Here is a 14,220-nt window from a genome sequence, read left to right on the forward strand (position 1 = left end):
TTTTTTTAGTGTTTTACATATGCCATATTTTGCCATGTATAATGCACACTTTTTTGCCCAAATTTGTGAGGGGAAAATAAGGATGCGTATTATACATGGGTAGTACTAATGGGTAGTACAAAGAGTTTTTCCCTGAAAGTTTGGGCCAAAAATGTGGGTGTGCATTATACACAGGAATGTGTTATACGTGACAAAATATGGTAATACTTTTCTCTGTTATAAGGATTAAATAAAGTCATGCATGCAAATCTCTGAGTATATGCAAAGTTCATAAATGGAAATTATTATTCCTATTTTTTATATATAAATGTATGAGGACAGGTGGCCCTCGCCTTAGAAAACTCCGAATTGTCATACGCACCTAATTTCATACAGTCTGTTGTTCCCACGAGCGTTAGGTGAGTGCACAGAAGTTGCAGTAGAGGAGCAGACTCTGAATTAGCTACGATTTTCTCTTCCAAAGAAACCGTGCCCTGGCGGTACTGGGCGTGGATGAGGTAACGTGCCCAGGTGACTGTTCTGAGCACCAGGTCAGGTGTGGACAAGTGCCCTAGAGCATGTCGATTGCTGTGCACAGACTTATTTTCAAGGCCCGATACGCAAGACACACCACCACAAGCCGGGATGAAGGGGTTAAAGAGTTTTATTACAAAGTGAAAGTAAATAAGACAAGACAGAGATTAGAGGAATATATTATCATACCACTAACAAGCAAGGAGGCAATTCATCATACCACCAGGGCCCGGTCAATTAGAGTCGTAGAAACAGCAACGGCCTTTCATCAGCAGGGCAAAATCCCAATCAAGTAAAGTTATCAGCACGGGCAAAACATCATGTGCAGAAACAGCACCGGTAAAAAATCAACAAGGGCAAAACATCATGCGCAGAAACAGCACCGGCCCTTCATCAGCACAAGCGAAACACCTTACAGCAGCCCAGGCGGCCGGGGAACTGCTGCTGTTGCTCCTCCGCTTTCTGGGGTTTTGAGGACTTCACTAACAACAGCAGCAAGGAGCCAATAAGCATACGTGTTAACAACACAAGGAACTGGTCTCGGATCTGGCTAGGAGCCGGGGCCAGTCCTTGGTACGAGATTAGATGTATCAGAGCTCGGCCCACCTGCGGCAAGGCGAAGGCCAGGCTCCACATCCTGTAAATATTTTCTTGGTCCTTGGGAGGGTAGCCAATCCTTCCAAGGCGAAGCACATATCCCAGCCACTGTGAGAGTTTACATCCCCAAATGTTCCCAGGCAGACCTTCATATATTCTATTCCTTACAGAGCCCCTCCCAAGGACGGATTCGAGGAGACTGGATTTCTCTGCAATTGTACATTCTGGCATGTTGTTAGAACTGGAGTTTAGGAGGAGTTTGAAGGAACATGAAATAGAGGATTCGGTGGCTTAACTCGTTCAGCTTCCTGCGCACTTGATCGGTTTGGACTGAAAGCCAGGGGGTCTGCTGGTCTCCCACGTCCCTGTCTGCGCCCCCCCCCCCACGGCTCGTGTTGAGAAGCATGAAGGTGGGGTGACAGCAAGAATGTAGAACCTCAGCGAGCGTCGCAGGGCGTGTCCTGGTCAGCGACCCCCCATTAACTCATCACTGAGATCGTGTGTGTGCACGTGTGCATGTGTGTAACATCACTGCGATCATGTGTGTGCATCTGTATGTGTGTACGTGTGTGCGTGTGTATAACTCATCACGAAGAGCGTGTGTGCTAGTGTGTGTGCGTGCATGTCTGTGTTTGTATGTGTGTGTGTGCACATGGGTTTAACTCATCACTGAGATGATATGTGTGCACGTGCACGCACGTGTGTATGTGTGTATGCATGTGTGTAACTCATCACTGAGATCATGTGTGTGCATAGGCACATTTGTTGTGAGCACGCACACGTGTGTGAGCATGCGTGTGCACACGTGTGTGCATGCACACACGTGTGCACACGTGTGTATTAACCTACACATTAGCGCGTTCCTTTAAACATGTCTGTTGGCCACCACTGCTCGCCTGGCCTTGTTCCAAGCCCTGGTACAGACAAAGGTCCTTTCCCTGAGGAGTTTGTGCTCTTGCAGAGAAAGAAGCTGGGGGTTCACACAGTGTCACATGTCCTGTGCCCAGGCTCCTGGGGGAGGGCCCCGAGGTGATGTGAGTGGAAGGATGTGAAGTAGAAAGGGAGCCAGGTGTGCGCTGGGAACAGGACTAGGCGAGGAGCCACTGTACTTGGGACCCATGGCAGGTGGCAGAAGCCCTGACTGGGACAGGGGACAGTCCTCCAGGCTGTGGGCCCTGGTCATACACTGAGTCTTGTTCTGTGTGCAGGGCAGTGGTGGCGAAGGTTTGAGCAGCAGGTGAGTGACCTCACAGTGCTTGAGGGGGTGTGAGTGATGTGGGCATGTGTGTTCATGCAGACACTGGGGACAACAGGACTGCCACCTGGTCCCTGCCTGCGGGACTGCCTGCCCTGTGGCTCCGGCAGCAGGTGCGCTGGAAGGAAGATGGCTGCCCTGCGGGGCCTCCAGATAAGCAGCCCACAAATCCCATGGTCCAGTTCCAGCCTGTGCCTCCAGGGCTCTGCGCCCCGCCCTGAGCCCCTCACCAGCTTCTGAGGTCCCCTGTGTCCCCTGAGCACTGGCCTGGCTCTGGGCTGGTCCCCACCTGGACCTGGCTCTGGGCCACTGTGTAGAGAGCAGATTGGGGACAAGACTGGGGATGAGACGCAGGCAGGAGCCAGGCCGCCCAGGAGTCCCGGCGGCTGACCTACCCTGAGGGGCTTGCCTCCTGGTGGCCATGGGCGTGGGTGTGGGTGCCCGGGGAGTGGGATGTGATCGCAGACACCCCCGCAGGCTCTGAAGCTGCCTGGGGCCTGCGAGACTGTGTGGCGTGGATGTGGCCTTCCCTCCTCGGGGACAGTGACCATCTGGCACCGATTCAAGGCAAGCTCCACTCTCTCTAAACCTGCGTCTTTTTGTTGGGAGCTTCAGTGCACTTACTGTAGGGACTGCTGGGAATGTGTTCCCCACCTGTTTTGTGGCAGCTTCTGTGCTGACAGTGACAGCAGGAGCCTACATCAGCCTCCCGCCCTGTGGTCCCTTCCTGATGATGGATATTTCAGGAATCCTGTGGTGGCCCTTGAATGAGCCGTGTTAAATGAGGAAAAGTAGTCCAGAGGTTTCTCATGGGAAGATCTGGTTTTACTTCCTGAAAGTAAATGTGTGAGCAGCATGCGATGAGTGAAGGATGTGTGCTGGGCCGCGGGGCCACTGTGTTTCAGGAGCAGGTTTCATGCTCAGTGACATGGTGCACACCGGTGTCCCAGCCACCCTCAGCCAATGGGCGCAGCCACTCACGTGCTGTCACTTCATCACTCACGCGCTGTCCCTGGCGTGTCCACACAGGACAGGCGCCAGCCGTAGCTGGCCCAAATGTCGTATTTCCAGCAGACACACAAATAGGCCCTTTCCAGTGGTTTTCAGGCTGACCAGCAGGCAGAGCCACGCTCGTCACACGTCAGTGAGCCCCTTTGGCACGTGTGTCACTAACGGCCTCTTTTCGGGATCGGGCCCCGTTGTCTCAGTTACGTCGCACACGTAGAACTCAACTACTGACAGTAGTACCATGTCCATCAAACAGCGAGGGCCAGATTTGCCTATTTAAAAATTATGTCATGTCATTAAATGGCTTATTTGTAGCATAAAAATGCATAAATCTTTTATGATTTATTGATATCTTTAAAAACTATAGCGGGCATCTTTCTTTTCTTCCTATATTTTAAAAATTTGACTGGTTCTTAGCTCTTTTTTCCTGTCTGAATAAGATATTTTCATTTTTGTGATGTAAGTATATAATACTAGGCAGCAAATTTGAATTGAAAAAATTAGAAAATACCTAAAGGTTTAAACAGTTTTTAAATGAAACAGTTGTATCACACAAAACTTTAGATTTTCAGAAATAAAGTCATTTAAGTTGATATGATTACTTTAAAATATATGACTTTCCTAGCTTTAGAGCACGCTGGTTTTCTTAGAGAAGTAAGACGATCACTGATACAGACACAGCTTGAGCTCTCCGTGTCCCTGCCCCGGGACGCGCCTTCCCAGGGCCGTGTGTGGAACAGCACAGGTGAGTGTGCTGCCCTCTTGCATGGTGAGGCCAGTGTGCGCAGATCTCGGGCTGCCCAGTTTTCACCCTACTGTGTGCTTGAGTTTTGTCCCTGTTTGTGCATTTCTGGGTGGGCCCTGAGGCCCTTGGAACGGTGCCGTTCTTGTCCTTTACCAGTTGTAGTGTGCGGTAGTTCATTATTTATACTAAAATGTTCTCATTTTCATCATGAGCTTTTTAAACCAGGCTCTGTTTAGATCCATGCTTTCAAGTTCCCACGTGTGTGAGCTCAGTTTTGGTAACCCTCGAGTTACTGGTTTCCACTTTCATGGTGCCTTGTCACTACATGCTCTGTGTGACACTAACTGGTATCTGTGAGCTTTTGTACTCACTGAGAAACTTGGCCCTGGCTCAGTTTTATAGGTGTCACACGTGTGTATGAAAAGAACGTGTTCTTGCTAACAGTGGGTCTGCGTAGAGGTCTGTGGGCCCAACCTTATTAATTGTGTTCAAATTATTCAAGTTTTCCTAATTTTGTATGCTTGATTTTTTTAATTAATGAGAGAAAGGTATTAACATCTTCTATGATTGTAATCTTGTTAATTTCTCCTTACAATTATATTATTTGTTGCTTTATATGTTTGCAGGCCATGTTATGAGGTATATTTTCATGTGCAATTGCTCCTTTATCTTCCTTAGAAATTATTTCTAATTAGGTGTTCTTTGCCTCCCTTCTACTTTTCTAGTTCTTACGCAGTCAGTCCTGCCCCCTTTTACAGAGGATGTGCTGTTTCTATCCCCATCCTTCATATCCAACTTCTACAAAGTAATATGTTTGAAGTGTATTTCTTGAAACCCAAGCTAAGCGTCGCTCCTCTTCTTTTATCATTGAGTTTGGTCAGTTTGCAATTATTATTATTACTCCTATATTTGGTCTTTGTTCTTTCTCTTCTGCCTTTTTTCTCAAAAAGCTTCTGCACTTTCTCTTTATTATGAATTGTCTTTGCTACTTCATTTCTTCTTCCTCAGCCTCTCTTGGACTGATTATTTTTTTTTAAATTCCCTTTTTTCCCCTGTGAAAGCTTTGACCGTTCTTTCCAGTTTTTCACTGTTCGGCTTCAAGAAACCAGCAGTGTCGTAAGGTGTAACTCTGCTACCGCTCTCTGTGTGTCTTTCTGTCAAACTAGCCCCGTTTTTCATTCTTTCTGTTCTCAGTGCCTTACAAATGCCCAGCATCTGGTAGTGACTTCCAAACCTCTGTTGAGTGTCTATTGAATTGTTCGCATGTTGTATTTTGAGTTACCAAGCTACCCTAACGTGGTACCAGTCTGTGGAGTGCTAAGCCACGTTGGTCTCGGGAGCTGTGTGGCAATGGGTAGACCCCTCACCTGGAAATGGGCAAAAGATAGTTCATGCTTCACAAGTTTGTTAAGAGGATGAGATGTAAGTGTTTAGAGTGTCATCTGGTACAGAGTTAAGACTCAGTATACTTACATACACATTTGTTAGTGAATTTATTGTAAGCTCTTATTTCCTATTTGTGAAGAAGAATCACTTGTAGGTATGTGCACGTTTTAAGCGTAAGAGCCTATGGATACATTTCATTACATTTGTCTTCATGTTTTGCATATTCTTGACTTAGAGGGAAGATGGAAATCATTAGGAACCATAACATATTTCAGTAATGTTTGCAGCCAAGTGGTTGTATAGATGGATTACAGTTCTGTTCTATTTTATGGGACACTTGAGGTCACATTTCAAATCTTACGGCAGCATCGTCGGGGAGGTGGGCATGCCACCATGCCTTGAAGATCAGGGCAGAGACACGTCCTCAGGGGATCAGCATTTGAAGTGACAATGCTGGATCTCACCTGCATCACCTCAGCAGTGTCTTAGATTTTGATTATCAGTGGGTTAATAACTGACCTCCCACTTTAAATGCCTTATTAAGGTCATCTTCCAGGTAATTTATCCAATATGGATTATGATCTACACTTTAAAAATAGATTTTAGAGAGCTAATATCTTTTAATCTTTTACCATTTGTAGTTCTGTAACTTTCAGTGGCATTACATATACATCAGTAAGTCATGAGGTCAAAATGTATGATTAGTAATTATTCATATGGAAATTTTTAGACTCTAATTCTGAAATTGTTATAAATAAAGAGAAAGTTTGTATTAATTTCTTAGATTCAATGTTGTTAGATATCAGTAGTGTCGTGTGTATAATTCAGCCTTTAAATAATACACCTTCTTTTTTCTGCTTACAATTACAGGGGTCGTCATTTATGGCCCAACCATCTCAGCTTTATAATCTTTTCGCGACCACAGCCGTTGGTGACGGGATACGACTATGGGACTTGAGAACCCTGAGGTAAGGCCCACCTTGTTTTGTAGATCTCAGCTGGAGTGAAGCCAGAGGGACCATATCAACATATTTCTATTAAAGCTCCCAAAGCACTTGGCTTTAAATGTCTGTGAACTCAATTTGGTCTCTTTTTTCTCCCCAAACATGACAAGGTTGTGGTGAATCTGTTCACACTGACCAATCTAAGAAAAGTCTGATTTATACACAGAAAAGGTCACATACATTGGGATTGTAAAATAACAGGTGCTGGTCTTTGTTACGTGTGTGGCATGTGGCCCCTGAGTGCCCGAGGTGCCCAGGGAGTCCATGGGAAGCTCTTAAACTGCAGTGGTACATACACATGTAATCTATTGCATATGTTATATGTGTTGAGTGTGTGTGATACATATTATCTTGTTCTTCTGAAAATATCTATTCTGATAATTATATTCTACCCAACAATCACAATACATAATTATATAACCAAATACAATAAATATTTGTGTGTGCGCACATGTGTATATATCCACAAGAACAAAACCAGTATCTGCTCGCCTCTTTAATCACATACTCCCATGGTCACCATTGTGCTGTGTGGAGGGGATGTGCTCATCCCTGGGACATCTCAGGCAGGGGGCTGTCGTGCCCGTGGAGCCTAGCCCATGTAGGTAAATGCTGACCGAGGCTTCTTAGGATGGCGCTTTGTGTTCCGAAAGGTGTGGGAGGTTTTTCTTGATAAAACTAGCATCAATTCCATGATGTTTTTTACAGTGCACAAATTTTATACTTTATGAATGGTTGGTGGTAAGACTTAACCAGCCTTACATGGCACCTCCCAAAAGTCTTGACTTGTTGATTTAAATAATTTATGATTTTAAAAGTTGTTTCTATCATTTTAAAGATCTCCAGAATATGTTTACCATTTGGTAGTTTTCATATGTAAAAAGTCTGTCTGATGTTAGTTCGGTCATCTCTGTGAAGTTTTGATTTTGAAGTGTTTTAATTATTTTGGAAGATCTCTAGAATGACCTGCTTACTGTTTAATAATCTTTACATAGAAAATGTTCTTTCACTGATAGTTTGTTCACTGTTATTAATAGTTATTTTTGTGAAGAAGAGCAACAGGTCAGTATCTTTATCCTAATTTGTGTGAAAAATTAAAAATCATTTTCTGCGCCTGGCATGTCCTTTTCTTCCTCGTAGGTGTGAGCGTCGTTTCGAGGGTCATTCGAACCGCTGCTACCCGTGTGGAATTGCCTTCAGCCCTTGTGGACAATACGTGGCCTGTGGTGCTGAGGACAGACATGTATGTGCTGCCAGGCGTGTTGGGGTTGTTAGCCATGGGGAACCTAAAGTCGTTCTTGTGGAGACTGTTTCATAGTGTTGCACAGAAGGATGAAAAGTGATTTCAAGCTGCACAACTGGCCAGTGTTTTGAGACTTTTACACAGTAATAGTTGTCTTGGTGTCAGAATAGCCTACCTGGTCGCTCGCAGAACGTGAAAGCATTCAGGAGACTCTGCAAGAGTAAGAAAGGTTTATTGAAAGTCAGAAAGAGAGAGAGTCCTGTTTGAAACTAGCAAAAAGAGTTTTGCCAGGGAAATCTGAGAGAAAGAGCTGCGTTGGATTTCTGGCAAAGGGAGTTGTGCCAGGGCAGAGTCCAATGGGAACAGCTGCGCCGATGAGAAAGAGTGCTGGGGTTTTATATTTTTCCATGCAGGATGTAGGGTGCTTGTCAGCTTGCAGGGGGCTGCCATTACAATTGTCTTCTGGGAACCGTTCTGCTCCCATCTATGATGGATGGAAGGTGCTTGTCAGCCTGCAGTGCAGTGCCAACCAGAGGAGTCAGAGCCAAGCGTTTAATGTTTAAGTTTGTTCCTGCCAGCTCACAAGCTCACTCCTGTTAACTCTTTATTTGTCTCATCAATAGTATTTTAATAACAGTACCATGCTAGGTATGAAAGGCCATCATGGGTGGTTTTTTTTTCAAGTGAAGTATATTTTAAATATCAATCATTAATTAATTCATTTCCGCATTCATTTATTAATAGTTGCACAAATTGCTTACTCCGTGAAAGACATTGTGTTCCATTCTGTATTTTCTTTGACTTACCAGGAATTAATGTTCATAAATAAATAACACATTTCTTATGATGGATTTGGAACAGATACTAATATACAGAGGGTGCCAAAAAAATGTAGACACATTTTAAGAAAGGAAAAAACTGTATTAATTGTGATACTCAATACATACCGATAACAAAAGATGAATACAGGTCACGTCTGACTTCTGCCATGACAAGAGGTGCTCAGAGTGGTTCCCATCAGCATCCAGACTCTTCTGATTATGGCAAACTACTGCTTGAGCAGCGCTGATCAAAGTGACCACTTGTATTGCTGCACGTGCTGTTTCAGTTTCTTCGCAAAGTACCGCCAGTGTAGCCACTTTTCTATGGTACGCCACATCCTTTAAGGTCCCCCGTAGATAGAAGTCAAGGGGTGTTAAGTCAGGAGAACGTTCTCGATTTTCAAACACCACTTCCAAATGGTCCTGTGCTCCTCAAATGACAACCGTGCTTCCTCCATTTTCTTTGTCCTGCCTGTCACATGGTGACGCTAGCACTCATTTGATGAATGCCATCTTTTGAACAAATGTCATACTACACATTGCTACCGTAATTCAGTTCAACTTCAAAAAGTAATACATAGAAAACATCTCTTAAAATGTGTGCACTGTTTTGGTACCCCTGGTATAGCCATTTGTCCTTAATGTGTTTAAAAAGGTCTTGTATTAGTTTCCTAGGGCTGCTGTAATGAATTATCAAACTTGGAAGCTTAAAACAACAGAAATATATTCTCACAGTTATGGAGCCGAAAGTCTAAAATTAGGGTGTGGGCACGGTCTGTTCCTTCTGAAGCCTCCGAGGGAGGATCTGATCCATGCCTCTTCATTGCCTGGTGGTGGCCGTCAGTCCTTGGCGTTCTTTGACTTGGGGCTCATCACTCCCACCTCTGCCTCCATCTTCACATGGCCTTCTGCCTTGTGAGTGTCAAATTTCTCTCTTTCCTTATGAGGACCCTGGTCACCAGACGCACTAAATGCATGATAATCTTATGATTCTCAACTTAATTACATCTGCAGAGATCCTATTTCCAAGTAAGATTACAGTCTTGGGGGTGTTAGGACTTGGACGTATCGGTTTGCCAGGTACCAGTCAGCTCACAACCAGCTTGTAAGGGTTGTCTAAACAAAAAAGTCCTGGCGAAATTTCCAGAAGTTCCAGGAAATCATAGAGTTTATTTGTAAATAACCAGTTTACAATTTAACTGAGAATCAGATTTATTTTCTAAACTTGTATTCAGTTTAACTGGTGAGAACAGAATTTAAGAATATTGAAAACTCTATGAAACTTTTCAATAGGAAAAGTTACCCTGAAATTTTACTGGCTTATAACTAAGCGTGCTTTGTCGACATCTTTGTCATCTGCTATATGACAGGTACTTGGATTTGTCTCTAAATAAGCTAGCTTGATTATTTGAAAATTGAGTAGAAATGAATGTCTTAGGTTTTTTCAAAGAAAATATATTCTGAAACTTGATTACTGTGCAGCTAATAAATTGCAAATTTATTAAAACAATTTTAATTAAATATTAAAAAATATTAAAATAAGGAACATTTATTTGAAAATATGAACTATTTGCCACCATTTTGGATACACTTTTTTCATTTTTTAAAATTTATTGGAGTGACAATTGTTAGTAAAATTACATAGATTTCAGGTGTACAATTCTGTATTACATCATCTATAAATCCCATTGCGTGTTCACCACCCAGAGTCAGTTCTCCTTCCATCACCATATATTTGATGCCCTTTACCCTCATCACCCACCCCCCACCCCCTTACCCAATGGTAACCACTAAACTATTGTCTGTGTCTATGAGTTTTTGTTTCTCATTTGTTTGTCTTGTTTTTGGTTTATATACCACATATCAGTGAAATCATAGGGTTCTCTGCTTTTTCTGTCTGACTTATTTCGCTTAGCATTATACTCTCAAGATCCATCCATGTTGTCACAAATGTTCCTATATCATCTTTCCTTAACGCCGAATAGTATTCCATTGTGTATATGTACCACAACTTCTTTATCCATTCATCTATCGAAGGACATTTTGGTTGTTTCCATGTCTTGGCCACCATAAACAAAGCTGCAATGAACATTGGAGCATACGTGTCTTTATGTATAAATGTTTTCAGATTTTTTGGTAGATACCCAGGAGAGAGATTGCTGGGCCATATGGTAATTCTATTCGTAATTTTTTGAGGAACCTCCACACTGCCTTCCATAGCGGCTGCACCAGTCTGCATTCCCACCAACAGTGTATGAGGGTTCCTTTTTCTCCACAGCCTCTCCAACACTTGTTACTATTTGTCTTGTTGATGATAGCCATTCACACTGGAGTGAGGTGATATCTCATTGTGGTTTTTATTTGCATTTCTCTGATGATTAGTGATGTTCAGCATTTTTTCATATGTGTATTTGCCATTTGTATGTCCTCTTTGAAGAAATGTCTCTTCAGGTCTTCTGCCCATTTTACAATTGGGTTGTTTGTTTTTTTGTTATTGAGTTTCGTGAGTTCCTTGTATATTTTGGATATTAGCCCCTTATTGGAGGCACTGTTTGCAAAAATCTTCTCCCACTCAGTTGTTTGCCTCTTTATTTTGTCGATGGTTTCTTTTGCTGTGCAGAAGCTTTTAAGTTTCATATAGTCCCATTCGTTTATTTTAGCTTTTATTTCCCTTGCCTTTGGAGTCAAATTCATAAAATGCTCTTTGAACCCAAGGTCTATAAGTTTAGTACCTATGTTTTCTTCTATGCAGTTATTGTGTCAGGTCTTATGTTTAAGTCTTTGATCCATTTTGAATTAATTTTGGTACATGGTGACAAATAGCATTCCAGTTTCAGTCTTTTGCACGTAGCTATCCAATTCTCCCAGCTCCATTTATTGAAGAGGCTGTGTTTCCTCCATTGTATGTTTTTAGTTTCTTTGTCAAAAATTATCTGTCCATATTTATGTGGTTTTATTTCTGGGTTCTCAATTTTATTCCATTGGTCTATGTGTCTGTTTTTCTGCCAATACCATGCTGTTTTGATTATTGTAGCCCTGTAGTACAAGCTAAAGTCAGGGAGTGTGAGACCTCCAACATTGTTCTTTTTTCTTAAGAGTGCTTTGGCTATTCGGGGTCTTTTGTGGTTCCAAACAAATCTGATGGTTTTTTGTTCTATTTCTTTAAAAAATGCCATTGGGATTTTGATGGGGATTGCATTAAATCTGTATATTGCTTTGAGTAATTTGGCCATTTTAACTATGTTGATTCTTCCAATCCATGAGCACGGAATGTCTTTCCATTTCTTTGTGTCTTCTTCAATTTCTTTCAAAAATGTCTTATAGTTTTCAGCATATAAATCCTTCACATCCTTGGTTAAGTTTATTCCTAGGTATTTTATTCTTTTTGCTGCAATTGCAAAAGGAATTGTTTTTCGTATTTCTTTTTCTGAGATTTCATTGTTAGTATATAGGAATGCAATGGACTTTTGTACATTGATTTTGTAGCCAGCAACTTTACTATACTCGTTTATTGTTTCTAATAGCTTTTTGGTGGAATCTTTAGGGTTTTCTATATATAGCATCATGTCATTTGCAAAGAGTGATAATTTAACTTCTTCATTCCCAATTTGGATGCCTTTTATTTCTTTCTCTTGCCTGATGGCTCTGGCAAGGACTTCCAACACTATGTGGAAAAGAACACGTGATAGGGGACAGCCCTGTCGTGTTCCTGAACACAGAGCAAAGGGCTTCAGTTTTTCACCATTAATTATGAGATTAGCTGAGGGCTTGTCATAGATGGCCTTTATTATGTTAAGGTATTTTCCTTCTATACCTATTTTATTAAGTGTTTTAATCATAAATGGATGTTGTATCTTGTCAAATGCTTTTTCTGCATCAATTGATATAATCATATGATTTTTGTCCTTTATTTTGTGTATGTGATGTATCACATTGATGGATTTGCAGATGTTGAACCATCCTTGTGCCCCGGGGATGAACCCAAGTTGGTCGTGATGAATAATCTTTTTAATGCATTGTTGTATTTGATTTGCTAGAATTTTGTTTAGGATTTTTGCATCTGTATTCATCAGAGATATAGGTCTGTAGTTTTCTTTTTTTGTGTTGTCCTTACCAGGTTTTGGTATCAGGGTAATGTTGGCCTCATAAAATGAGTTAGGGAGTACTGACTCTTCTTCAATTTTTTGGAAGAGTTTGAGCAGGATTGGTATTAGACCCTCTTTGAAGGTTTGGTAGAATTCACTAGTGAAGCCATCTGGTCCCGGACTTTTGCTTTTGGGAAGGTTTTGGATGACTGATTCAATTTCGTTACTGGTGATTGGTCTGTTTAGATTTTCCAGTTCTTCATGGTTCAGCCTAGGAAGGCTATGTGTTTCTAAGAACTTGTCCATTTCTTCTAGGTTATTGAATTTGGTGGCATATAGTCCTTCATAGTATTCTTGGATGATCCTTTGTATTTCTGTGGTGTCCATGATAACTTCCCCTATTTCATTTGTGATTTTGTTAATTAGTGTTGGTCCTTGTAGCTGAGATGTGTCTCTTGGAGACAGCATATGGTCGGGTTTAGTTGATCCAGTCTGCTACTGTGTGCCTTTTTATCGGTGAGTTCAGTCCATTTACATTTAGGGTGATTATTGATATGTGAGGGTTTCCTGTCATTCTATCTTTAGTTTTCTGGTAAGGCTGTGTCTCCATTGTTTCTTTGTCTTTTTGTTGTTGTCTATTATTTCTGTGTAGTGGTAGTCTATGTTTCTCTCTGTTTCTTCTTTTATTACAGTATATATTTCAGCTCTGGATTTTTTTTTTGAGTGATTACCCTTAGGTTTATGTAAAAGCAAGTTTGATATTTAGAGTATTCTAGTCTCTTCAGCACGCTTATTTTCTCCATTCCCATATTCAGGTCAGGCCTTTACTCTCTCCCTTTTCATGTTGCCACAAATTGTCCCTGTTGATGGTGGTCGAATAGCCTCCTTTAGTATTTTTTGTAGTGCGGGTCATGTATTAGAAATTCCCTCAGCTTCTGTATGTCTGGAAAGGTCTTTATTCCTCCTTCGTATCTAAAGGATATCTTTGCTGGATATATTATTCTTGGCTCATAATTTCTCTCTTTCAATAGTTTGAATATTTGGTTCTACTCCCTCCCGGCTTGTAGAGTTTCTGCTGAAAAATCTGATGATAATCTAGTGGGCTTTCCTTTGTAGGTTACCGTCTTCTTTTCCCTGGCTGCCTTGAGGATTCTTTCTTTGGCGTTGATTTTAGACAGCTTCAATACAATGTGCCTTGGTGAAGGCCTTTTGGGATTGAGGTAATTAGGTGTTCTATTTGCTTCTTGGATTCGAGGATCCAGTTCTGTCCACAAGTTTGGGAAGTTCTCATCGACGATTTGTTTGACTATATTGTCTGTTCCCTTCACTCTTTTTTCTGCTTCTGGTATGCCCATTATTCTTATATTGCTCTTTCTGATGGAGTCAGAAAGTTCTTGTAGAGTTCTTTCATTTCTTTTAAGTCTCAAGTCTCTTTCTTCTTCCATCTGTGTAATTTCCAGGTTTCTATCTTCATTGTTGCTGATTCTTTCCTCCATCTGGTCAACTCTACTACCTAAGCTGGCTATTTCATTCTTAATTTCTTCTATTGAGTTATTAATCTCC

The 14,220-nt window shown here is 41.8% G+C and overlaps 1 protein-coding gene across 23 annotated transcripts in view; it reads left to right on the forward strand.

Annotated features, from left to right (window-relative positions):
* The window catches only part of WDR27 (WD repeat domain 27), a 132,112-nt gene that overhangs the window by 54,273 nt on the left and 63,619 nt on the right, over positions 1-14,220 (forward strand). For 21 of the 23 annotated variants that reach the window (XR_013993082.1, XR_013993083.1, XR_013993084.1 and 18 more), the window contains 2 exons: positions 6,375-6,472; positions 7,649-7,751. Coding sequence is in view for 17 of the 23 variants with exons in the window: in XM_081044430.1 (XP_080900556.1) it covers positions 6,375-6,472; positions 7,649-7,751 (201 nt within the window). In the remaining 6 variants the exon portion in view is untranslated. Of the gene's footprint in view, positions 1-1,280; positions 1,484-6,374; positions 6,473-7,648; positions 7,752-14,220 lie in introns of those variants that run through there. The other 2 variants (XM_081044431.1, XM_081044434.1) reach the window with 1 other exon arrangement.

The sequence above is a fragment of the Rhinolophus hipposideros genome, assembly GCF_964194185.1.
Source record: "Rhinolophus hipposideros genome assembly, chromosome: 3".
Taxonomy (NCBI): domain Eukaryota; kingdom Metazoa; phylum Chordata; class Mammalia; order Chiroptera; family Rhinolophidae; genus Rhinolophus; species Rhinolophus hipposideros.